Genomic DNA, 26,799 nt, shown 5'->3' on the forward strand with positions numbered 1-26,799 from the left:
AATATTTTTTGATGGATAACCCAAATAAGATATCCGTCTCATAAAATACGACCCGTGAGACTGTCTTACACAAGTTTTTGTCTTATCGGACTTAATAATATAGTATGCAAATCATTTTTGTCTAAATAAACCAAATTAAGCAAATTGAAAAACGACATGATCGACTGTGAAAATATCGTTAATATCATAATATGCAAATCATTTTTGTATAAATAAATCAAACTAAGCAAATTAAAGCTATGCGATTCATGATCCCAAGCATCTGCTACTGCGCTGCTGTCACTTTCTTTCTATTTGGTTTACAGGGCCATTAAGTGCATTTGGTAGGCGGGATGCGTAAAAATTACTGGGTGTACTCTCCTTTCCGAAAATTTTCGATTATTTTGATTAATAAGCTTCAAATTTGATTTAAAGACGTTATTTCACTTCTCAATTTACTCTGTGCCTGTTTAAAATTCGAATGATAATGTAACTGCTCGATTCATTGCATTCCTGGAACGAAACGGGGATGATTGATGAAGAATGCATGGGAACTGCTTGATGAAATGACCGTGTTCTATTTGCCTCGTGCGGGTATTTTTCTTTTTCGAGTAAAGATTTTTTCCTTTTCTTTTTGATGTTTTGCAGTTGCTGAAGATGAATGTGGACTGGAGTTTTGTGCACAAAATTTGGGAAAAATGGGCAGCAAACAATGTGGGTTCTTTAGGTAATCATTTTTAAATCCCTGTCGATGCTCCACCTTTCAAATGAAAAACTCGTATTTTCATTTACAAGTTTTGGCCCTTTGTACGTTTATCTCCCCTCGACTAGATTTTTGGTCTACTTTGTCATTGTATGCCAAATGCCAGAGACAGATTTTTCATTGCCATCTTCTGATTATAACAGAATTATATGACGTTTAGGTCCACCACTGAAGGCTGCATTGTTGCTAAACTATGATCCAACTGGACCTTCTCGTCTACTATCTATTATGTGAGTGTTTCCACAATCGTTTTACCTATACCTACATTTTTTTTTGGGAAAAATAAATTGCCCTTTTTATCCGGAGAATCTGCTTGTTATTCTCCTCTCATCGAACACCAATGAATTCACAGAACATCACCAGTGGGTTGTGAAGGGAGTCTCGAACAAAGCCATCCACTACAGAAACATCCGGATTCTCTTTAAAATTAAATTGACTAGCCAGTACTATACGTTAATCATTAATGTATTTGGATTTAGTCCAAAATTGTTTCCACAAAGATTATTTTTTAATGATTAGATAATTATTATTTAATGATTAGAGAATTTAATTTCTCAAACCTAAGTTAACAAAAAATAAACTTGAGAGTTGATTTATTTCTAAGCTAAATAAATTGAATAAATAAAGATGCAATTTTATTCGAGAAAGGACTTTCAATATCTTGAAATTTCTCAACCTTTTGCCATCTAAACCCTGATCCAAAAGTCCACATTATTAAAAATTCTGCCTCCTTTTATATTCCCATTTGAACTCGGATTTTCTGGCTTTTAAGATTTGTGAAAATGGAATCTTTGAAATCCAGAATTTTCCCAAAATCCTTTTATTCTTAACTATTTTTGTTATTCTTGTTTTACCCAAAATCTATTTGCTTGGATGTTTGGGGCACAGACTTTGTTATTCTTGTTTTAAAGCTGTGACTTTGTTATGTTTGTTTGAACATGTCATACGATATTCTACTGTTATTATTTGCTTCGTCATGTTCGCTAGGCTGCAAACACGTGTTTTGAGGCTTGATTTGAGTTCTTTTAGTGCAGAGCAAGAGGGCATTAAAGCAGATCCCATCGAGCTAAGTCAGCTTGTTGGTTTTGTTAAGAAAAACAAACTCCAGACTGAGTTCTTCTTTGTTGGGACAAACCAATGTGAGTTTGCCAAATCATATGATGTTATCTTTATCTCATCAATTTTCCATTACACTGAAATCATACGTGGTAAAACTGGGATATTTATTCATCAAGTACTTCATGTTTTTTACCCTATAATATTATTTCCTAGCGTTGTTATTCTTCAAGTACATGAAAACAGTTTTTTTAGTCACCTCAATATGATGAAATCAAGAATGTCCATATTTTGAATGAGCTTGATGAAATCAGTATGTCCATATTTTGAATGAGCTGTGTATAGTTGATAGAAATGCTAATGGCAACATCAGGAAACTGTTATTTTCAGATTCTTGAGAATGTTGGTTTTAATTTCTTGCAGACCTAGTCACCTCGATTCATGAGAACTGGTTCTGTGCAAGGTGTTTGAATAGCTCAAACCAGGCTGGTGAAGGTGCTATCGTGATGCAGACATCAGCGTTTCTCGTGGTTGGACTGTAAGAATTCTTCGAATCGGTCTCGTTTGTATTCATTTTCTGTGATATATGTCTGGTGTTTTGGGAAAAGTGAACTTGTATTCAAATATCAAATCATGTCATGAATTGAATTGATAATGGTCGCACATCATAAATAAAGTATATAATTTTTTTGAATTGATGAAAAATTCAGCTAAGAAAAATGGGTGTGTTATGGTTATGAACATGTGTGAATATATTTGGGAGGTAAAAAAATTTTTTTTGTCGGTAATATCTGGTGTAATTTAGGGCAAGGAAACTGATTTCCCCTATTGAATACAAACAAGGTGCATATATATATTTTTATTCCTGGGACTTTATTTCCATCAGTTCTTTATTATCCATGCTATTTAATTCCGTATTTTATCTGGTTAGTTACCCCTCAATTGGAATTAAAGTTTTGCACCCGTGTTTAGGAGGGTAAAAACCCGATAATCTGGTCTGATCCCCGTGGAACTCGAACCAAATAGAACTGATCCGAGTAACCTGGTTCTTAACCTAGCAATATATTTGTCGAACGGTTTTCATCAACTGGTCTGGCTTTATCACCCAGTATGAACTAAATATTGGGATTTTAATGGCGAGGCCAGGGGATAGAATAGGGCCTGATCTGATCATTTTCATTCCTAATGTTTAGTCAACACCCAACCCCATCAAAATTTCTAAGCCTCAATAATTTGTTTCCTCTCGCTCAATGATAAGGAACAAATGATTCTCTGTGACATGGATATGATTGAATTTTGCAGATACGAGGGCTCGACTGGTTCAGCTTCTCGAGCTATGGTAGCTGTTGATCAATTCGCATGGCTGTTAAGTCGAAAAAACTTTTGAGTCTGTTCAGTACATTAAAAATGTCCAACTGAGACCAGTTAGAGATTTCTTTCTTCCAGACACGATATATGAAAATAATCTTTGGATCAAATTGTTCTACTTTTCATGTAGTAGCCACATCAAACATATAAAAAATAAATAAAATTTTACCCTCGAGAACATTATTAAAAACGAATCATCATCGTCCTATAGCCCTCACGGGAGGAACAAGCCGATTGAAACAGTAGTCCTTACTATGCAATGCTTTATCTTCTTTCCTTTGCCTTGTATTGCATTTTTTCATAATAATTTGGTAACCTTTAAGTTTAAAAGATCGAGTATGAAAAAAATGGGAAGCGTTTTAAGAAATGGTTGTGGTATGACTCGAATCTTTTTGTTTTCTTCGCGTAAAAAATTCGAGTTACTGGGAAAACTTTCTCACTAAGTGTCTTGTTATCTTTTACCAAATCTCTGTTAGATGTTTGCCATGCCTCACAATGAGGGAGCAGCATTACAAAGAGAAGTCTTCTATATAAATATTTGGTAAAAAAACAAAACATCCTTGCCTCGAACTACAAACATATGTTCCATCGCCCTTAGGCCTAATGTGGCGTTGGCCTCTCGCCCTTACGGGTTTGATTAGACAACATTTTACCATACTCGTCCTAAAAAAACAAAAAACAAAAACAAAGGAAATGCAAACACATATTCGATTCACAAAAACAATTATTTTATTTCGTAGGACACACTCAGATGTATACTTCTCCCTGCATTGAAATTGGAACCATTTGCTTTAGACCTTGAGTTGTCCGATTTCTCGGTCGCTGGGACCAACTCAAATTCAGTCCACAACTCTAGCAGATAATTTCCAAACTGTGGGCACTTGTAGAGATTATATGTACGCAAATTGTTGAACAATGCCCATAATATTTTCACTGTTAATTAATATATTGATTAGATTAAATGTCGATCTTGTGAACAAATTATTAAGAATGGGAGTTTAATAAATTCACAATACGTGAAACTTTTTGCTGAGAACATAATTTTGTTTTGATGATTATAAAATCAGTTCGTGTTGCTTAACATGTTTAAAAATTAGTTGCATACATGGTTATTCAGCTATGTGTTTGCCCTTGTTGGAAGCTGGTTAATAGCTATCTTAGCCTGGAACGAAATAAAAGCATCGACTCGTGTAAGAACGAACGCTTGTTGCTATAGCTGAAGGTGATGTCACAGCTCAAACATTTTAAATCGTTCAACAGTCCGAGTGATATATATTCAACGAAGAAGTTCATGGCCATTAGTCGATGAGTGGAAAAGAGATCATGACCACAAGGATTACACCTCATCAACATAAAATCCAATCTCTAATATCAGCTATATATGTTCATTTCATTAAAAATCTTCCCTCTAATGTACTCTAATTTACCAATCTCACAACTTAGTGATCAATATTCAAAATGTATACAACTAACGAATAAAGATCGAAAAAGAAATAAAGATCTGAATGAGTTTAAACCCTTAGACGAAACCCTAAATACATTACGCCCGATTACAAACAACATTGGCCTAAAAATTATCCTAAGTCGACATACGATTGAAATTTGTCTTCAATGTGACAATGTCACGTGTTGCATTCGAAAAATGTAGATATCGCTGTGACATCCAACTGTTCCAAATTATCGACCAAAAGTAAAGAAAATTAATGCGTAATAAGTTATCATAGATGCTTGGTGAAGAGAATCCAATCAACCTTGGTAATTCAAGAGAAGAAAGGGAGATCCATCGGTTTTAATTTATTTCTTGGAAATTAATCTCGAAACAAATTGTTAATAAAATTTTATGAAATCGAGAGGCCACAGAGAATACAATAAGTTTTCAGACTTTTCTGTGAAGTTTTATCTCTTACTGAAATGTCTTAATTGGCCATTTGTAAAAAAATAAAAAAAAATTCTCAGAGTTGGTGGAACGAGCCTATCCTTCGTGACAACACTTGAAAAGGAAAATGATTAGCCACGGATTTAGTGACGGAAATTTTGATAAATGATGGATTAATCGTGGACCGAAATCCGCTGTAAATCATGATTAAATATGGATTAGCGACGGAATTTACCATGGACTAACGGGGATCCTTTTTACCAAATTTCCACCGCCAAAATATTAAAATAATATTTTAGAAAATCATGATACGTCAATTATATAAGTCTGATATTCTGCTTGCTTTTTGTTGAACACTCTACAATATGTTCCTGTAATTCAAAATTGCAAGTATTTAATTTAACACATTTATCAACTTCCATGATTGTCCAACTAATAACGAGAAAAAGTAAGTTTCTTTTGAGTCGGTCTCACGAATCTTTATCTATGATACGGATAAACCTTATCGATATTCACAATAAAAAGCAATACTCTTAATATAAAAAGTAAATTTTTTTCATGGATAATCCAAATAAGATATTCGTCTCACAAAATACGACTCGTGAAACAGTCTCACACAAGTTTTTGCCTAACAACGTGTAGTATAAACTTACTCTATATATATATATATATATATACACATATACAGTTAACATCGATGAATAATAAAGCTTCAACTGCATGCTACATATTTCTCAGCTAAAGTTTTCTACATTTTCGAAGAACCCAATTTTCTTTCTTTAGATATTCTATTCTTAATATGGAAAATATAAATAGAGACATTCTTGAAATTTGAATTACTAATATATATAAAACACTGTTACGTATAGGTAGGCTGCTGACTTCAAGAAATGAGTGCAGAAAATCTGAATTCAGATCAGTCAGAAGCCAATTCTGTATCCTCCCCACCATCTTCCCTAGCTTCCACTCAGCTTCAATTCAATTCGTCCGCCGTGAACAAGGTGGAGGGGCGGCAGCCGGGAGCCGCTTGCACGAAGAACAAGAGAAGCCGTGAATCCACCAGTAGCAGTAAGCATCCCGTCTTCCGGGGGGTCCGGATGAGGAACTGGGGAAAATGGGTGTCCGAAATCCGGGAGCCACGCAAGAAGTCGCGCATATGGCTCGGGACTTTCAACACAGCCGAAATGGCGGCTCGTGCGCACGACGTGGCGGCGCTGAGCATCAAGGGTAGTTCTGCAACGCTCAATTTCCCGGAACTCGTGGGCCTGCTTCCGCGGCCGGCGTCGCTCAGCCCCAGAGACGTCCAGGCCGCCGCCGTGAAGGCGGCGGCGATGGAGATGTTTGATTTGAAATCATCACCGGCGTGCATTTCTTCTTCTTCCTCCTCCTCTTCTCCTTCGTTGTCTTCCGCTTCTTCAAAGTCGTCCCTAACTTGTACGGCGGATTTATCAACAATATCATCCGAAGAATTGAGTGAACTTGTGGTATTGCCTGATCTGGGACCGTGTCCTGATTCAACAGAACTGAGAAACGACTTTGTCTACATCGACACATCGATGGAGGACGGGTGGTTAGACCCTCTTCCGCCATGGCATGCCGCTGGCGGAGGTCTGGATGATGGCTGGGCCGGAAGTTCAATCTGTTTCGAAACCTTGCTGTGGAACTATTGACATGCAGTCGTCAATTGCTATCATTCCGAGGTTCAATTAAATACTACGAATTTAATGTAATTAAAGTATTATTAAATAATAAGTTGAACAATATTCAACTTATTTTATTTTTATTTAGCCACAATTCTTACGCAACAATCTGCTCTTTCAATTATTTAACATTTTTTTATTACACGAAAATCCACTTGTCGCGATATATATTAGGTAAATTATCTGATTAATGTAACATTATCCTAATTAAATAAATTATATTGGGTAAATCTTGTACGACATGGTCGTCTAAAATTATATTAGTAAGATAAATCAAAATCTTAACTATTGAATAAAAATGAGCGAATGTTAAAATTATACTTAATTATGCTATAAAATATTTATAAACATCCCAAAAGAAGCTGTATCTATCGACAAAGGTTAAGTTTATATACGCAATTAATTTGCTAATGATTAACAAAGAATTAACGGCAAAAAAATTGCTGCAGTGTTATAGATCAATTATTGAGATATCCCAAATTTTAAAAATTCAATCCAATAAATTTCGAATTTCTTACATATATCTCTCACGTTCATAAATGAATAACTAGAGTGTAAAATTCACAATATATTAGTAAGTGACTCATAAGTACAATCCAACACACAACGATGTATCTGAACTACGTCATAAATGGATATTTCAAATGCTACTCTTATAAATATTATTTTCATGGATGCATATATCTTCATATCAAACTCCTATCGAAATGCAGTACACTTGTAAGTTTGAATATATCATAGAGACAAATCTGAACTGGGATGGAATCGTACTTGGAATTTTTTGGGAGTATATTTAGAAATCACATGTTCTACTATACCGAAATCATCTAAATTTCAAGAGTATTTTCAAATCATAATCGGATCGTTGATTGAATTAGTCAATATTAAAAAAATATTTCAATCAGTAGAACCAATCTAATCGGACGGTCGTATCAATTCAACCGGACGATCGAACCGTGATACTGTTATATTAAATAAATATTAATTTAATATAATGAATAATATATTTTAAATTTTAAAACCTAACATATGTATGTAAATAAACAAAAATATATATTTATCAAATTTTAAAAATAAATAATTGTATATATATTAAAAATATCAATTATAGTTATATATATTTTTAAAACAAAAATAATATATTAAATAAATATTAATATTATTAAAATAATATTTTTAACCCTTTCCTAAAGAAGCAATATTGCCCCATTTCCCAAAAAAATAACAGATAAAAACGAACAATCAACATCATGATTTAACAACTAAAACTACAAAAATTATTATCCATCGCTTTCGTGCAAAATGGAACCGAGGATACATTGCATATATGAAACTCTATATATCCAAAAAAATCGAATTGTTTTGGGTTTTGTTTTAAATAAAGAAAACTCGCCTTATTTTGCGCTTATATATTCATTTAAATAATGCTCGTATGATTTCGAAGACTTAATTAATAAAGATACATAATTAAAAAACAACAAAAATACTTATATATATGAGACAAACGAAAATTAAGATAAGTCTGTACAAATAATATATACAAAAGTGGAGCATAATAAATACAAAATGGAGAATAATGTTGTGAAAAAGTAAAAATTTATGGTAAAAAGTAAAAATCTCAAACTCTCAAAATTTACCAAACTACACACTTTATAATATTTTTCTCTCTACTCAATTGTGATTTTCTTCACAAATGAGAGATCTATTTATAGGAAATCTTTACAAATAATCCAAAAATAAAATACATCATTACCTACATCATCACACACTAATTTTCAATATTTACAACTCTTATTTTCAACATTCAAATATTCAACATTCAAATATTCAATACTCACATTTTAAATATATTTTTCAACACTCCCCCTTGTGATGATGATCATAAAGATTGTCTTCATTACGTGTTTTTATACTGCCTCGTTAAAAACCTTACTAGGAAAAACCCATTGGGATAAAAACCATAGTAAGGGAAAAAGAGTGCAGTCACGTAAACTTCCCCTCATGTTGACACGAACAATTCTTCACAAATTTCGTAGATTGCGCATCCCAATATTATATATATGCTTTCTGAATATTGACGTAGGAAGTGCCTTTGTGAAGAGATCTGATGAATTTTCACTTGATTGAATGTGACGAACATCAATACATCTATTCTTCTCAAGCTCCTTGGTGAATGCGAAGAACTTAGGAGGAATATGTTTAGTTCTGTCGCTTTTTATGTATCCTTCTTTCATTTGAGCAACACATGCAGCATTATCTTCATATAGTATCACAGGCTTCTCATCAGATGATAATCCGCGTGAAATTTGGATATGTTGGGTCATTGATTTTAACCACACACATTCACGACTTGCTTCATGTAGTGCAATAATCTCGGCATGATTTGATGAAGTTGTTACGAGCGTTTGTTTCTGAGAACGCCAAGATATTGCAGTGCCTCCACGAGTAAATACATATCCAGTTTGGGAACGTGACTTGTGTGGATCAGATAATTATCCAGCATCAGCATAACCAATTATACTTGGATTAGCATCTTTTGAATACAAAAGTCCCAAGTCTGTCGTTCCTCGTAGATAACGGAATATATGTTTAATTCCGCTCCAGTGTCTCTTTGTTGGATATGTGCTAAATCTTGCCAACAGATTCACGGCAAAAGATATATCAGGCCTTGTACAATTTGTAAGGTACATAAGGGCACCGATGACACTTAGATATGGTACTTCTGGACCAAGAATATCTTCATCATCTTCACATGGACGGAATGGATCCTTTTCTATGTTTAATGATTTAACAACCATTAGAGTACTTAAAGGATTTGCTTTATCCATATTAAAACGTTTAAGGATCTTTTCTGTATAATTTGTCTGGTGAACAAACATTCCACATTCTTTTTGTTCAATTTGTAAACCCAGACAATACTTGGTTTTTCCAAGATCCTTCATTTCAAATTCTTCCTTCAAGTATGACACAACTTCTTGAATTTCTTTATTCGTTCCAATGATGTTTAAATCATCAACATATACAGCAATAATTACGCATCCGGATGTTGTTTTCTTAATGAAAACACAAGGGCATATTGAATTATTTACATATCCCTTTTTCATCAAGTGATCACTTAGTCGATTATACCACATTCGACCTGATTGCTTTAACCCATATAATGATCTTTGTAATTTCACAGAATAACATTCCCTGGGTTTTGAACTTTGTGCTTCATGCATCTTAAATCCTTCAGGGATTTTCATATATATATTACTATCAAGTGATCCATATAAGTAAGCTGTAACAACATCCATAAGACGCATTTCTAAATTTTCAGATACCGCCAAGCTAATCAAATACCGAAACGTAATTGCATCCATCACAGGAGAATACGTTTTTTCATAATCAATTCCAGGCCTTTGAGAAAAACATTGTGCAACAAGTCGAGCTTTATATCTTACTATTTCATTTTTCTCATTTCGCTTTCGAATAAAAACCCATTTGTATCCAACAGGTTTTACACCTTCAGGTGTAAGGACTATAGGTCCAAAAACATTACGTTTATTTAGCGAATTTAATTCAACCTGGATGGCATCTTTCCATTTTATCCAATCCTGCCGATTTTTACATTCACCAAAAGATTTTGGTTCATGATCTTCGTTATCATTTATGATGTCGATTGCCACATTATAAGAAAATATATCATCAATTTCATCTATATCTTTTCGGTTCCATATTTTTCCAGTATTAATATAATTGATAGAGATTTCATGATTCTCGTCAGTTTGTGGTTCTGACAGAACATTTTCATCATCATGTGTTTCTTCAGGAACACCATTCTCTATTTTGTGATCATCATGTGTTTCTTCAGAAACGTCATTCTTTATTTTGTGATCATCGTATTTCTCTATGAATTTTCTTTTTCGAGGATTTTTATCCTTGGAACCGACTGGCCTTCCACGCTTCAGGCGTTTAATGACATCATGAGTATCTTCAATTTGTTTCTTTGGAATTTCAATTCGAGCAGGAGCATTTGCAGCATGTATATATGATTTAGTTACCCCTTTTGTGTCTGCAAATGCATCTGGTATTTGATTTGCTATTCTTTGCAAGTGTACAATTTGTTGTACATTTTTTCACATTGTTTTGTTCTTGGATCCAGATGTAACAATGATGATACATACCATGTAATTTCTTTTTCGGTATGTTTCTGTTCTCCCCCTAACATTGGGAAGATTTCCTCATTAAAATGACAATCAGCAAAACGTGCTGTGAACACGTCGCCTGTCTGAGGTTCAATATATCGAATGATTGATGGACTATCATAACCGATATAAATTCCAACCTTTCTTTGAGGTCCCATTTTCTTTCGTTGCGGTGGTGCAATAGGCACATACACCATACATCCAAAAATTCTCAGATGAGAAATGTCTGGTTCTTTACCAAATGCAAGCTGCAATGGGGAGTATTTATGATATGCACTTGGTCTGATACGAATTAATGAAGCAGCGTGTAAAATTGCATGTCCCCATATAGAAATAGGGAGCTTTGTTTTCATTATCATTGGTCTAGCAATCATTTGCAGACGTTTAATCAATGATTCAGCCAATCCATTCTGTGTATGTACATGAGCAACAGGATGCTCAACAATGATTCCCATAGACATACAATAATCATTGAAAGTTTGGGAAGTAAATTCACCAGCATTATCAAGTCTAATTTTCTTGATTGTATAATCGGGAAATTGATTCCTCAATTTTATTATTTGAGCAAGTAATCTTGCAAATGCAACATTTCGAGTTGACAATAAACATACATGTGACCATCTGCTGGAGGCATCAATCAATACCATAAAGTATCTGAATGGTCCACATGGTGAATGGATTGGTCCACAAATATCACCCTGAATACGTTCAAGAAACATTGGTGATTCAGTTTGGATTTTGACTGGTGATGGTCTTATAATAAGTTTTCCAAGAGAACATGCTTTACATTGAAACTTATTATTCTGAAAGATCTTCTGGTCTTTCAGTGGATGACCATGTGTATTTTCTATAATTCTTCGCATCATTGTTGAACCAGGATGTCCCAATCGATCATGCCAATTGGTTAATATCGAAGAATTATCAACTACCATGTTTGATTCAATGAGACTTATATGTGTATAATGCAATCCAGTAGGGGGCATTGGTAGTTTTTCAATCACATATTTCTTTCCTGATTTATATGTGATAAGACACATATATTTCTCATTCCCTTCATTCATTGTTTGAGTATCATACCCATGGGAATATATATCATTAAAACTCAACAAATTTCTTTTCGATTGTGGTGAATATAAAGCATCATTGATCAAAAATTTTGTACCATTAGGTAACAAAAATTGTGCTTTACCACATCCTTTAATCAAGTCTACAGGACCTGATATTGTATTCACCGTTGTTTTTGTTGGTTTTAGTTCCAAGAAATATCTTTTATCTCGGAGGATAGTGTGCGTTGTACCACTATCGGGTATGCAAACTTCAGCTTTGCTCATAGCATTTTCCATATTTGAACTTCAAAAAAATATGCAATGAAATAAATTACTTGCAATATATATTTAAATATAACACAAATCATAATTATACAATAAAACATTATTCTATGAATACATGAAAAATAGATTATTGTACATTTATATTCTACCATTATATTGTTCATTTTCAGAGAAATCGTTGAGAAAATCTGCAGCATCAATATTGTTCATTTCTATCCCACCAACATATTGATCATTTCCAGAGAAATCATTCATAAAATCACCAGCATCAAAATGAGTTGCATCACTCAAACGGTCACTGCGTTCAGTGAAGTTGGTCTCCTTTTCTTTCCCCTTTAATGATTCTTTATAAAGTTTACAAAGGTGCTCAGAGGCTCGACAAACTTTGGACCAATGTCCTGGAGTACCACATCTGTAACAAGAATTTTCATATCTTTTTGAGTGCTTTTCATTAACACTTGTATTCTCATGATGCCTTTTCTGTGGATGGTTTGGGACGTTCTTTTGAGATGAGTTATAAAAATAACTATCTCGATTATTTTCAAAACCACGGCCTTGACCACGACCACGGCCAATTCCACGTCCACGTCCACGACCTCGACCTCGACCTCGACCAAAACCTTGTCTTTGAATTTGATTTTGGTTTCCAGGTTTAAATTCATTTTTACTTACAGCATTTACTTCTGGAAATGTTGTTGATCCAGTGGGTCGGGACTGATGATTTCTCATTAATAGCTCGTTGTTTTTTTCCGCCACAAGAAGACAGGCGATGAGTTCAGAATATCTCGCGAATCCACGTACTCTATATTGTTGCTGTAGAGTAATATTTGATGCATGAAACGTGGAAAATGTATTTTCAAGCATCTCAGATTCTGTGACCTCATGTCCACAAAATTTTAATTGCGAGATTATTCTATACATCGCCGAATTGTAATCACTGACTTTTTTTAAGTCTTGGAATCTCAATGTATTCCATTCATCCCGGGCGGTCGGAAGTATAACTTCTCTTATATGTTCGAATCTTTCTTTTAATCCCTTCCACAAAGCCATGGGATTTTTTTCAGTCAGATATTCACATTTCAATCCATCGTCGAGATGTCGACGCAAAAATATCATGGCTCTTGCCTTTTCTTGTGACGTGCATATGCCATTTTCTTTAATGGTCTCGCTTAGACCCAATGACTCAAGATGCATTTCTACATCTAGAGTCCATGGCATATAATTCTTTCCCGTGATGTCGAGCGCAACAAATTCGAGCTTTGTTAAATTTGACATGGTGGTACTAAAAAATTACGATGCATTTTATTAGTTAATAATTATTGCAATACAAAGTAACGGATAAACAACAAGTACAAGTATTTGTAAAAATAAAGAAAACACACGAGGAGGATATTCTCCGATAAATAAAAGACTCGTGAGTATGATAACCAAAATAATTAAAAATAACCTTGAGAAAGCCATCTTCTTTTTTCTTCGAAAAATTTGATGATGAATAATTTTTAGAGAAGAAGAGAAAGTTGGAGTGATGGAATGTGTTTGTGAGATCATATTTATAGGGCAAAAAATAGCCGTTGTTTACCATTTATGACCGTTGGGGTACAAAAAAAATAAAGGTATGTATTTGTATAATTTTATGATAATAATATGATATATATAATATTAGACATGTTTAAATAATTATGTATATCATATCATAATATTATAATGAGTGTCATAATTTATTTTGTTTAAAAACCTTATAGGCTTTTATACTTGTCGTATCCCTTACCGGGAGTGTGGGATGTCGTCTTAACATCCTCCCAGGATTTATAACAAGTTTATGAAAAATTATTTTTATTATTTCTAATAATAACATTATATTGTATATTAAATAAATACACAATAAATAAATAACAGTAAAATAAATATAATTATTTTTGTTACCTTTTTCTTCTGTTTGGAGCTTGGAAAAGTATGTAGGACTTTTAGAGCTTCGTGCTGATAACGTGTTGTGAAAAAGTAAAAATTTATGGTAAAAAGTAAAAATCTCAAACTCTCAAAATTTACCAAACTACACACTTTATAATATTTTTCTCTCTACTCAATTGTGATTTTCTTCACAAATGAGAGATCTATTTATAGGAAATCTTTACAAATAATCCAAAAATAAAATACATCATTACCTACATCATCACACACTAATTTTCAATATTTACAACTCTTATTTTCAACATTCAAATATTCAACATTCAAATATTCAATACTCACATTTTAAATATATTTTTCAACAAATAATAAATTATTATTTAGACTATATTCCTTATAGTGACGTAACACAATTATGTTAAAAAAAAAAAACCAATAAAAGAAAAAAAAAATACATATGTTCCAGTTTCAAAAACATGTGCACAAAAAAATAAAAATAAACGATGGATGTCAAATCGTACATGCGTACATGTCCATCCAATGCCAACGTTTTACCAACCACTCAAAGTGATAGGCACATGACTGATTTTTATTTTAAAAAAATAATAATAATACTAATGTTATTTTTAGTCACAATATTTGCTCTCACGTTATAAATAAATAAAATAAAATAAATCAGAAACACAAAATCGTACTGTTCATTTATTTGTCTTAACAAAAATTTATGTGATACGATCTTATGGGTCGTATTTTGTGAGACATATCTCTTATCTGGGTTCATTCATAAAAAAAATTTTAATTTTTATGCTAAGAGTATTATTTTTTATTGTGAATATCGGTAGAGTTGACTCGTCTCACAAATAAAGATCCGTGAGACCGTTTCACAAAAGATTTACTCACGTTTATTTGCCTTTTGTCTTCCCCAAAATGAGGGGACAACTATTTTTTGTTAGGCACGTGGATGTCATTTAAGTTATACTTAGTATGAGTATATACGAGATAATATTTGCATATTAAGACATAGTTTAGTACATATGATAGGATAAACATATGATATACAATATAAGGATAAGTTAATGATAAATAAGACGTAGGATATTATATTTAATATTTGGTATGATTTTAATAAGAATGATTAAATTTATACATTAGATTGTAATGACAAAATTAACATTATCATAATAAATTTTATAATTTCAAAGTTGTTGTTTGATTTCATATTTTTTATCTGTTCAAGCGTCGATGGTGCTTGCATGATTTATTTATTTTTAACTAATTTTATATATTATATAATATGATAATTGAGCCCTTGATTTTGTTAGTCAAGTCAAATATCAATTTTTAAGGTTAATGGAGTGATATTAATAATTTTATTGATATTTATAAAAAATTATTTATATAATTATGTCGAATTCATTTATATAATTATCATATTATATAATATATAAAAATAAATAAAAATATTTAATTGATTTTAATTTCTACCTACTATGATATATTTATAAAAATCATTTATAAATTGAGGGCAATTAAGTCATTTGTAGTGTATTTTATCATTAAATTAAAATTATCATATCTAATAGAAGAGACATTTTATCATTCTAAAAAATTATTTATCAAGGGCTCATGATATTATCATGGGCTTTTTAAAAAGATACCAAACATGGGATAAGGATGATTATTTATCAATCTCTCCCTTATTTCATGTACCAAACTATACCTAAATATATATGATACCCCCGGATTGAGGATAGGCTCGGCCCGCTCTCGGTAGCCCATCAAGTTGAGAACTCGACATTCAGGGAAGCACGGGAGGTCATCTGGGAGGTCATCCCAGCCGACCTCCCATAACAGTAGTTCCGTCGATCGGGGAGGTCAGCCGACCTCCCACGCCGAGCTCCCATGCCGACCTCCCAAGATGATGCCGAGCCGACCTCTCAAATTATGATATCGGTGTGATTCGAAACATCTCGGCCGAGCTCCCGTGAGGTCCAGACTTCAGGTAGGCTCGTACCTACGAGAGCTCTTACTCAAGCATTAACGCGTAGCCCACAAAAATCAAAGCCCATTAAAAATCTAACTAAATATGGCACAATATCTAAACAAATCTGGCACAATATAAACTCAAATCTTTCAAGATTCTGAGGATCTAAACCTACCAAATCAGGACTCTATCGTTTCCCTATAAATATCAGGTTTCTTTCACTGTTTATGTATTCATATATTCACATTCTCTCAGCACACACATTACTCTCCCAGTTTTCTATTCTCTGACTTGAGCGTCGGAGGAACAACCTTCCGGCCCCCTTCTAACACTCTTGTTTGTGCTTTCATATTTCGAAGGTCCGATCCGAGCTCCCTAAGTGAAGATCCGATCTCCCAGCTACCTATCGAAGGTCCGATCCAAGCTCCCCAAGCGAAGATCCGGCCTCCCCGCTACCATCCCGGATTTCAGCAACATCAATATAATTTTATCATATTCAATATATGAATATTATATTAAAATTGTCTAAAACATCAATTCTCATATTGAATATTATTTCATTTTTCATTCGTTCCATACAAACTAATTTTCATATATAATATTGTTTTTTTCCCTTATTATTTCAACAATCTAATCTTATCATTAAATACAATAAGTATTTCCAATAAATATTTTTTTATCATATTAAAACATTGGTCGAACCCTTTAAGCTGACAATTTTCTCTCTAAAATTTACAGTAACTTTCTTAATCAACCTGAAAACACAAACAAGTCCAAATGTATCTGTGTATAATGTATACGTATACATGCTAATTAATTCCTATAATAATCTATAAATTGAAATCTAGGTATGATTTTTACCAATTTAGGTTGGAAGTCAAGAACTCATTTGTAAGCGAAACTATAGTGATTTTTTTAAAAAATATTTAAATTAATGCTGTATCCTTCTTTTGGAATTTAATTTTAAAAAATTTTAATTACTCTATATAATATATATATATATTTAAAATGTATAAAAAAAATTGCACAAAAATGGTTTGACAGAATGCGTGACACGATTCGGAGGTACCCCACCATGTGAACATCTTCTGTTGTTTTCTATGCAAACATGTTGACATTTATACGATGTATTTTGTGTGTGGATTTTCATTGTACTTGGATAATGACACGTTTTTTAGTCATATCTGAGCAAATAATATGCCTTTGTCGGTTTGCCGATATTATCGATCCAATAACTATACGACAAATCACGTCATTTTTTCATAATGTATGCAATGTATGATAGAATTAACGTAAAAATTTGTGTGACACGATCTCATATATCGTATTTTATGAGACAGATCTCTTATTCGGGTCATCGACGAAAAAATATTACTTTTTATTGCGTAGAGTTGACCCGTAGAAATAAAATTTTATGAGATCGTCTCGAAAAAACCTACTCTGTCATAAATCGGCCTCTGTCGAACAAGTACCAGTTTTTTACGCCAGCACATGTGAAAATTTAAATTCTATTGAGGGTAAACATTATTCCTTGGTAAAAAAAAAGTACCTATTATTATTATATTAAAATACAACAAAATGTCTTTTCGTACGATTTCGAATTCGATTTCTATATAAAAAAAATAAATTGACCACGCAATGGTGGAGCCAAGAATCTGACGTTATCCGAGTTAGAATTTTAAACTCTAACATCTTTTAATATTTTAAATTGATCTACCCGCGCTAATATCAAATTTATTTAAAATTATACAAAAATTTACATATAAATTTTTTTAAAAAAATTTGGACCACCCAGACTAAAACCCGAGTACAAGAAGCTGTACCTCCGCCCCTGTGACCACGTAACCAGAATCCTTGTGACCTAAAGTCTTCATCGAAGCCAAAATTGTATAGAAATTCGAAGTCTAAGTTGAACTCACTCCGAACGAGTCGCTCCTTTTTACATGCGCAATTTTGAGCTTCGATCTCGGTCATTTAGCTCCGATTTGGGAACACTGACCAACGATTTAAAAAAACTCCAAAATTTTTGTGACGATTGACGAAGAGAACCGGTCGGAAATCACCTGAGAAAGACTCAAACCAATCGGAACTATCCTAAGACTGCGTGAAACCCAAACCCCCAAAATTGATCTAGAAAACCACCCCAAAGTTGATATGGTAATTGAAGGTTGTCAAAGTCATTTGATATATTTCTAATTGAGTATTAACTTATTGATTTTTGATAAAGGATTTTGTGTTAATTAAGATTTTCACTGAGGATCCAAATGTCATCCCTATCAATCATCGTTGGTAAGAACATAGGAAAAAGCTCAATTGCCTCGGTAGGGACAAATTTAATTACGACAGTGTTTTTGTTAAGAATAATGTTAAAAACAAAAATAGAAAGGTGTAAATTCTTTTATTTTTAAAAGCAGCTAAAAACTGTGGCTTTATGCATGTTTATATTCGGTTTCCCAAAACAATGTCTCTACAGGCGACTCAAAAGAATGTCCTATCTATTATTATGATACAAATATACTAACCAACCCAATTATTTCCGATCAAATTTGGCATCCGTAGCACCAATTTCGTATCTCCAAAACAAAAAAATATTTGTTTCACCAAAACTCTCTAAATTGGGGCATTTGAAGAGAAGATTTAACAAGAAATCTGAACTCATAATCCATGTTCAAATCTGGAAGACATACAAGGCAGAATTTCCTTCAGACAAAGCATCTTTCAATTTCTATCACTACAAGAAAATAAACATCTCCAAAGAAGCATAGTTACCAGAAATAACATCTCATCACTACCATAACAGGTCTAAGATTTCCCAATCCAATTTCTTCACATGGTAACTTTAACCCAACAAACCTGAGACAACATGAGATTCAAAACGAAGATAGACGGCAATAGTAACACCAAGGCCAGCTTGATGGCAAAAACAACCAAGACCAGTTTCAACCTGAATGACAAAGCAACCAACAAATTCACATCAAAATAAAAATTCCTAGCCGCACCTCTGCAATCAAGTGGATCAAAGTAGCATCACTTTATAACTACACGTACTTAAGCTTACAACACAAGAACGAAAAATTAATCAGCAATGCATAAATGCATGTTCACTTATAAAGTTTACATTCACAAATGCTAGTGGAACAGAGAAAACCTTGGATTAATTAATGCTTTGACAAAGATAAGCAATAAAATTAATTGGTCAATCATCCGGTTCATCCTTTTTTTATGCATTTTCTTGTTATCTGGAGGATGGAATGGCTGGACAAGTGATAGTTTGGAAATACAAGGCAGAGGGAGCATTGAACATATAAGATACATGTAAAATTGAATCCACATCTAATGGAGTACATAAAACCTAAATTAGGGTTAATTAAGTTGAACTCCTTGAGGTTTCCAACTATTACAAAAAATCCAATTAATTTTAAAAATTACCGCCTCCCTCTAGCTTTGTAGGAGTGTATAAAATATAATAAAAATGAGAAATGTCTATTATATCTCAAAAACTTTTCATAAAAATAATAATAAAATGAAAAAATTTGAAAATACGACTAAACTATTTTTTGATTTTTTGTATATGTAATAAAAAACAGTAAAAATATGAAAAAATTGAAAATAGTCAAAATTACAAGGGTATATTTTATTTCTCTAAATGTAATAATTTAATTTTTATATAAATATTGTAATCGTTTTTTTATTATTTCAATTTGATTATATATAATTTTAGTCATTATGATCACAAAAATAAAATTAATTAAAATGCATTCAAATCTGATAATAATAATAAAATATGTCGAATATTGAAATTTCTATTTAATCTAAATAAACATTAAAACTTCTAAAAAATAATTATGAAAACATTAAAAATTACAACCAAAGGGGTTTTGATCAAGTTATAATAAGTTTTGTTAATAAAATGGTAAATTTTGGAATGTAACAGAAATCTTTGAACAGTAAAATATTTTTTATTAAATTTTTTAATGGAGAGGATAACGTGTAACGTAAAATAAGTAAAAATGCTAAGGGATGGTTAAAGCCATTTGGGTTTGGTTGAAATTTTCGTAAACCACAAAGGTGGTCAATGTAATTAACCCCTAAAATAACACAAAAGCTCACAGGAGACATTTTACGTCAAAATTAGACAGGGTCGGTCAGCAGTCTGAGGACGTCTCACAGAGACTTGCTCCTTCAAAAACATGATGTAACAGCAATTCCATGTACTGTCATACTAACTTAATATGCAAGGCTCATATGATCTAACAAGCAATAAATAAATAAGCCTCACTCACAAGAACTTCTGGTCCAATTCATAGTTCCAAAAGGTAAACTTTCATTTTGACTATCTACTGACACCGAAGGCAATTGATCGCATCCTCACAGATAATTAACTTACAATCCAGCCCGAAGATTAAATTAGTAAAAACCCAAATTAGCAATAATAAACCAGTTATGAAATTGTTCCATCACAGAGGACACAAGAGAGCTCACCAGGAGAAAAGCTAGACCCGCTACTACTGCTGATTCTGTGGAGCATTTGGCGGAGGAGGCATTCCAGGCCTAGGAGGACCAAACATAGGAATCTGTCCACCAGGAGGAGGCGGTGGCATTCCAGGCCTTGGTGGTTGTTGTCCAGGGGGAGGAGGTCCAGGGATTCCAGGTCTTGGCGGCCCAGGTGGTGGGGGAACCCTCATCATCTGAGGCGGTGGCATCATCTGAGGCCTCTGTCCATACTGCGGTGGTGGAGCAAACTGCCCAGGCGGAGCTCCAGGTCTGAACTGTTGTGGGGGAGGCGGCATATGTCCACCTGGCATCCCCGGCCTCACAGAAAATCCCCCTGGCGGCGGCAAGTTTGGAGGCCTCACCACCTGTGGTTGAGGTGGGTAAGACATCGGAGGCACAGCGATCTGCGGTGGGCGTGAAATCTGGGGTTGCATCATTCCAGGAGCCGGCCCACCAACGCCCCTCACGGGCCCAGCAAGTCCTGGCTGGGCTTGAATCAACGGCCCAGTGGGAACACCTCGGCCCGCCGCGCGACCAACTCCAGGGCCGGAAACAGCATTAGCGCCAGCAGGTTTGAGCCTCGACTCGTCGGGAGGCGGAGGGCCCTCCACCATGAGTGAAATCACTTCTTCGCCACGGAGGAGAACAAGGCCAAGAGTACGACGGTTTTCCCGTTCTTCCTTGGAACCTTTCGTCGGAGGTAGTTTGCGAAACTCTTCGCAGTCCCCGAGAACAAGATTCATGTGTCGATCGAATGCCATGAACTTCCCAACAAGCTGGCGGCCGTCCTGTATAGTCACTCGCATGCGGTAATTGATGTATTGAAGCATCTTCGAGCTCTTCGACATCGACATCTTTGCAAATTCCAAAAATTAATCCAAATCCCTGTAGGGTTTTGAGTCGGAGTGGAAAAGGGGTTTAGGGCTTGAAGGGGATGAATGAGTTCAAGTGACGGTATTTATATTTGGGCTTCTCATAATGAAAAACCCATGATCTGGGCCGAGCTACATATGCTGGGTAAGCCGAAGGGTTTTGGGCTTTCGCTAACACATCTAAACGACGGCGTATCGTTCCCTTGAGGCCGAGCAGCACCGCTGCGCTGGAATTTTTTGAACCATGGCAGTGATAATCTGCTCCATTTACATGGCTTCATCTTTATCTAATAATTTTATGTTCAATGTTGGGTTTTTACAGAAACACTTCAGAGTTCGATAAGTTGCAATGAAATTTCCTTTTTTTCTTTGACAAAATTAAAATGGTAGCAACAGAAGCAAGAAAAAGAATGGTCAGGAGTTAGCTTCAACCCGGAGAACTTCATCCCGGGTCTCGTTATCGGGTTCATTGTCGGGTTTTTCTAGGACTTATCGAAGCCCATGAAAAGTTCGAGTTCCCAGAAAATTGGCGGCGAGAAACGTAACCAATCGAGCCTTTTATTTGCAATAGTGATGAAGAGCTCAAAATGGTCTGCAAATTTCTCCGTTCGCTCAATATTGCACTTTTCGATTTTTATAATTGTGTTATCGTTTATGATGTTATGAAGGTCCATATTTTCAGAATTTGTGAATTTCGACAAAATCTGGAAAAGAAAGCAGTTTTATATGGTTGTGAATTGTGATACGTCATAGATGCCATGTCTTTGTGTTTTATGTATAAGAATAGATTCATTGTGTTGTGCTGCAATGGGGACGTGTTGGAAAGACTGCTGTAGATGAAATCCATTTAAAGATTGGATTTTTGTTTGAGTGAATGCTCAGATTCTTCATGGTGCATTTGGCCATTGTCAGCAAATCATAAATTATGTGGCTTGGCAATGTAATTTGTTTGTTTCCTTTTTCTCTGCTTTCTTGCCTGATTCAAAGTGGCAATATTTGGTTTTTGGTTAGGGAAACCGAAATGGTTAAATCTGTGTATTAGTAAGTGATAGTTTAGTTGTTTGAATATCCACAAAATCTGCTTGTTGATTTGAACTTCAACCAGTCAGCGAGTGCAACAGCTAAGAGTTTTGAACTGCGAATTTATTGACAGGTTTTTGTGGTTAGGCAAGACCTGAAAATGGGAGCTGGAATGATCGCATCTCAATGTGCTCGTAAGCTGATTTGATATCAAATGATTTTCAAGCTCCAATTTTTTTAACCTTGACTTTTGCATTTATTTATCCTTGTGATTGCTTTATTATGCAGATGCAGCCACTGGGATTTATTCAGAACTTATGGAAAGGTTCCCCTTTATTTGTTTCACCCAGTTACTGTTATGGCTGAAAATTCTGCATGTTGTCCACTTTTTACCTGCTGTACTATGGAATCATCAAATTTTTGCTCCCTTTGCAAAACTGAGTCTCTCTTTTTACTTGCTTAATGTCTACTTTGTTGTGATTCATTTAATCAGGAATAAGCTGAGGGATGCAGCTGAGAGCATTCGCCTTCCGACTTTCATTGTTGCTGATGCAGGACGTACCCAAGTAATACATTGTTCTTACCCTTTTCAAATCATCGCTGTTAGAAGCAACGGAAATCAGTGTATTTCACAAATCAAAATTTCAGCAGTTTTACTATGCAATTGTATAATCAATATGGTGATTTTCTTATTAGGATATTTGTATTAATATATGCAGGTTTCAGCGGGGTCAAATACCGTTCTTGCTATTGGACCAGGTGCTTTTCTCATCCAATCTTCTATCATCATAAAATGTTCGTTTTTCATGTCTTCGGAAATTTGGCTTTGTGTGGTTTCTTGTAGAAATCAAGATATGTTTAATTTTTCACACGGATTGGCTAAAGGTATAACGACCATTCATTTTCCCAAATCAGTTCCTTTGGAAATTGTCAAGATACGTTTCCCTGAATTAAAACACGAGCATTTCTTGGAACCATCAATGTAACACTATACCATATAATTGTTGCTCCCATTCATTCGTAAATATTGGCGTGTTTATGATGCACGTGCTATTTAAGCAAACACTTCATGTTTTTGACAGTTTTCTTGACCTGGACATCATTTTTTTATATGAAAGTTGTTACTCAAAACCCAGAGAGTGTTTATGTAATGAGAATAAACCTAGGTGATTGTCGATGTAATTTCCCTGCTATAACCGCGACTCCTTGTGTAACCTTGTTCATGCCTTCGTACTGTGCAGGGAGTAAATCAGCTGTGGATTCTGTTACCGGGAATCAACGGCTGCTTTGATATTGGTTCACAACTATAGCTTTTTAACAGTTCGAATATTTTGTTCCACTAATCTTCAATATTGTATATCGAATTATTCTTGAACTTGTATAGCTAGCTCTCCCCAGAGACTCTCTGAAACAACTTGGCTTTGAAATTTGTATTAATTTTAGTTGGATTTTTCCTTCTTGGAACGGAACCAAATATGAGTGGATCTCATATATTGCGTTTGAACCCATCTCTAAATTTCTCGATTATCCGGTTTGGTACTCAGATTCGAACCAAACGTGGTATTGAAATAACAATTTTTCTTATAACTAAGTTCATGGCTACACACACACAGAGAGATAAATTATGAGTAACAAATAATACTAAAAATTATATACTTCCCTGATTCGGCTTGAAATTTTTTCTTTCCCCAGAACAAGAAACTGTACTTTGTGATAAATTATGATGATTAATTGTACTTTATCATCATGATTATTATTAATATTATCACAAGCAGATATAATGTGTTCATAAGAACGTAAATTGTTGGTATCCACGTGCATTATTCAACTAAAAAAAGGGAATAAAACTGTACCCTTGCAGATGATCCTATATGTAACTTGACCATGTTGTATTAGTAATCCATTTCCTTTGTAATAGTCGGAATCCAACTTGAACTTCTAGCGATCCCACCTTTGTTCTTCGCAGCACCATTCTTATGAGCTCTTCTAGTCCTACTCTTCCTCAAGATCTCTCCCATGGCCTCCGCTTTACAAAGCACCGGATACGCCCTACCGAGCCGATTGAAACTCGCACAAGTGGTGAAATGTGGTTGTAACGCCTCCTCCCTCTTCCCACCATTCTTCTCCATCTCTTCGTTCACAGCCTCGGAGCATATCCCACAAACCATACGCCCAAAGAACTTCTCACGAACCCTTTTCACGTACTTGGGCGTACACTCCTCCGACATGCCACAGCACTCGCATTTTGCATCCTGCACCTCGGATATCGGAGGTAAGTTGTCCTTGATGCTTTTGTATTCGGGCTGGTTTATGGTTTCTTGGTTTTTAAGTTCGAAAGAGATATGGGACATCGTCCGGGATAGGGTTTCCATGGAGGGTTTTGAGGGCTTTTTGGTGTATGTAATCTTCATGTTAGGGGCCATTGTCGTATATATAAAAACGATGAATGATAGAGCTATAGGGATAATGTATCCTCTACACCTTTTGTTTATATAGAGTAATCCTTGATAGATGTTTGGTTGGCAACCAAGCAAGCAGTCTAATATCTTATTTAAATAAATGAATATGCACTTTAAAGTGAATAATTAGAAAGTGTTCCAAATGAAAAATAACATTGAATACAAATAAATAGCGTGTGGACAGTATTGCATTGGATTTGTGTTTGTGGAGTATGATCACTATAGCGTGATGCGTGGTTGAGACTAAAAGAAACATCATCTTTACATTTGCCAATTGATGATTGATAACTACAGCTTCGCAGTGAAAATTCACTTTTGATAAATTCTTTTAAAAAATAAATATGTCCTTCATCGTGTGTGTATATGTATATACAATTTTGATATGTTGTCCACTCATCGTGCTAATTTATGTGTTTTATCATATCTACATCTAATAGATAAGTGTCACGTATCAAAACCACACACACATATATATATATTTCATTTTTCAATGTGTGACACATATCTATTGCAACTTAATCAAGGAGATGGAACTTGCATTTTTGGCGTTGTTTTATTTATTGGCATGTTATTTATCAATTCACAGTCTTTAGATATGTTAGTGATGTCCATAGCCAATTCTCTATGTCAGCATCTTCTACCGACACCTCAACACTTTGATGAAAAATAAATAAAATTGGAACAAAGTGAAAATTAGTAGATTAAGACTGTAAATTAACCGACGACGTGCAAGTTATATTCCCAAAAACGTAATTTTCCTTTACTTATATCACATTCTTAAAAAAAAAAAAAAAAAAAAAAAAGGTCTCGGGACGTACAATAACTAATCAAACTCTTGTTTAAATTGGGCCATAATTCCTTTACAAAAACGCGAACACCAAAAAAACACAATTAACCATCACGAGAAAGCAATAGAAGCCGGCCAATAAGATGAAGAGAGAACTTAAATGAAGTTTCGGGATCATAGAAAAGAGTTCACATGAGTCTTGAACTTGAACTAATTAAGTGTTGGTGGATGAATTTTACATCCATTGCTTTCATTCAAGCCATTATTTCGAAAAAGGAGTGGATCGGATCCAAGATAAATATCGTGGGTCTCGAATTTCAATCATCAATAAATTATTTTTTTTATATTATTGAAATCTTTTACGAGGATGATTGGTTAGGAGTGTTTCTAAGATCAATACATACATATACATATATATAAAATATTGGTATTTTTAAGTGTCAAAAATGAATGTATAAATAATATCATTAATTAACAAACCAAATCTTCCATTTAATTCCTCTACTTCACATGCTTGATATATCGAATAGTACTCGACGGGAGCTTCAGAAAATTATGGTAAAGCCATTATAAGTTCAGTAGGTATAAGAAATATATCCTAAAAGAAAATCACGAGCACGAATCCGTGGGCATCTCCATGCATGCCTTGGTCCATGCATGTAGGAACATGTCGAGTGTTGTCGTCGTCGCATCCGTCCAGTCGACACGCTATACAGCAGGAGTGTATTGATACATCATATATCTATGTAGGCAAAAACTTGTGTGAGACGGTCTCACGGGTCGTATTTTGTGAGACAGATATCTTATTTGACTCATCTATTAAAAAATATTACTTTTTATGCTAAGAGTATTACTTTTTATTGTGAATATCGGTAGGGTTGACCTGTCTCACATATAAGGATTCGTGAGACCGTATCACGAGAGACATAATCCAACATGATAAATTATATAAGTATCATTGAATCCAATTATCTCTTTTATTTTTTTTATTCTTTATTACCCTTGAAAAGAAAAAATT

At 34.2% G+C, this 26,799-nt stretch overlaps 5 protein-coding genes across 10 annotated transcripts; 3 read left to right on the forward strand and 2 right to left on the reverse strand.

Annotated features, from left to right (window-relative positions):
• Positions 1 to 229: 229 nt before the first annotated feature.
• LOC142533500 (uncharacterized) lies at positions 230 to 3,356 on the forward strand. Of its 3 annotated transcripts, XM_075640303.1 has the most exons (6): positions 230 to 323; positions 628 to 706; positions 903 to 972; positions 1,772 to 1,881; positions 2,222 to 2,336; positions 3,101 to 3,356. In XM_075640303.1, exons 2-6 carry the CDS (start codon positions 637 to 639, stop codon positions 3,183 to 3,185), a joined length of 450 nt encoding a protein of 149 aa, XP_075496418.1. In that variant the 5' UTR covers positions 230 to 323; positions 628 to 636; the 3' UTR covers positions 3,186 to 3,356. The 3 variants fall into 3 exon arrangements, with proteins under 3 accessions (XP_075496418.1, XP_075496420.1, XP_075496421.1); XM_075640305.1 differs by lacking the exon at positions 903 to 972 and having other exon boundaries at positions 287 to 323; positions 1,777 to 1,881; XM_075640306.1 differs by lacking the exons at positions 230 to 323; positions 903 to 972 and adding an exon at positions 329 to 352 and having other exon boundaries at positions 1,777 to 1,881.
• Positions 3,357 to 5,759: 2,403 nt separating this feature from the next.
• LOC142533499 (dehydration-responsive element-binding protein 3-like) lies at positions 5,760 to 6,712 on the forward strand. The gene has a single exon (XM_075640302.1). It carries the CDS (start codon positions 5,933 to 5,935, stop codon positions 6,710 to 6,712), a length of 780 nt encoding a protein of 259 aa, XP_075496417.1. The 5' UTR covers positions 5,760 to 5,932.
• Positions 6,713 to 18,785: 12,073 nt separating this feature from the next.
• LOC142532602 (uncharacterized) lies at positions 18,786 to 21,497 on the reverse strand. Its single transcript, XM_075638914.1, has 2 exons — positions 20,632 to 21,497; positions 18,786 to 19,093 (listed from the first exon to the last, which is right to left on the reverse strand). Exon 1 carries the CDS (start codon positions 21,495 to 21,497, stop codon positions 20,655 to 20,657), a length of 843 nt encoding a protein of 280 aa, XP_075495029.1. The 3' UTR covers positions 18,786 to 19,093; positions 20,632 to 20,654.
• A 286-nt stretch (positions 21,498 to 21,783) lies between these two features.
• LOC142532603 (uncharacterized) lies at positions 21,784 to 25,075 on the forward strand. 4 transcript variants are annotated; one of them, XM_075638917.1, is made up of 6 exons: positions 21,784 to 22,455; positions 22,669 to 22,729; positions 22,824 to 22,860; positions 23,029 to 23,101; positions 23,255 to 23,294; positions 23,777 to 25,075. In XM_075638917.1, exons 1-6 carry the CDS (start codon positions 22,441 to 22,443, stop codon positions 23,824 to 23,826), a joined length of 276 nt encoding a protein of 91 aa, XP_075495032.1. In that variant the 5' UTR covers positions 21,784 to 22,440; the 3' UTR covers positions 23,827 to 25,075. The 4 variants fall into 4 exon arrangements, with proteins under 4 accessions (XP_075495032.1, XP_075495033.1, XP_075495030.1 ...); XM_075638918.1 differs by having other exon boundaries at positions 21,784 to 22,729; positions 22,824 to 22,859; positions 23,027 to 23,101; positions 23,232 to 23,294; XM_075638915.1 differs by lacking the exon at positions 23,777 to 25,075 and having other exon boundaries at positions 23,255 to 23,590.
• Positions 24,428 to 24,958, reverse strand: LOC142532450 (uncharacterized). Its single transcript, XM_075638748.1, has one exon. It carries the CDS (start codon positions 24,956 to 24,958, stop codon positions 24,428 to 24,430), a length of 531 nt encoding a protein of 176 aa, XP_075494863.1.
• Positions 25,076 to 26,799: the final 1,724 nt, after the last annotated feature.

Source organism: Primulina tabacum, chromosome 18 (assembly GCF_025594145.1).
Source record: "Primulina tabacum isolate GXHZ01 chromosome 18, ASM2559414v2, whole genome shotgun sequence".
Classification (NCBI taxonomy): Eukaryota; Viridiplantae; Streptophyta; class Magnoliopsida; order Lamiales; family Gesneriaceae; genus Primulina; species Primulina tabacum.

Coding starts and splice junctions, on each gene's coding strand:
- LOC142533500 (XM_075640303.1), top strand. CDS start 637: ATGAATGTGGACTGGAGTTTTGTGCACAAAATTTGGGAAAAATGGGCA. Junction 1,882..2,221: donor CTTTGTTGGGACAAACCAAT/GTGAGTTTGCCA, acceptor AATTTCTTGCAG/ACCTAGTCACCTCGATTCAT. Junction 2,337..3,100: donor GCGTTTCTCGTGGTTGGACT/GTAAGAATTCTT, acceptor TGAATTTTGCAG/ATACGAGGGCTCGACTGGTT.
- LOC142533499 (XM_075640302.1), top strand. CDS start 5,933: ATGAGTGCAGAAAATCTGAATTCAGATCAGTCAGAAGCCAATTCTGTA.
- LOC142532602 (XM_075638914.1), bottom strand. CDS start 21,497: ATGTCGATGTCGAAGAGCTCGAAGATGCTTCAATACATCAATTACCGC.
- LOC142532603 (XM_075638915.1), top strand. Junction 22,861..23,028: donor TATTCAGAACTTATGGAAAG/GTTCCCCTTTAT, acceptor TCATTTAATCAG/GAATAAGCTGAGGGATGCAG. Junction 23,102..23,254: donor CTGATGCAGGACGTACCCAA/GTAATACATTGT, acceptor TAATATATGCAG/GTTTCAGCGGGGTCAAATAC.
- LOC142532450 (XM_075638748.1), bottom strand. CDS start 24,958: ATGGCCCCTAACATGAAGATTACATACACCAAAAAGCCCTCAAAACCC.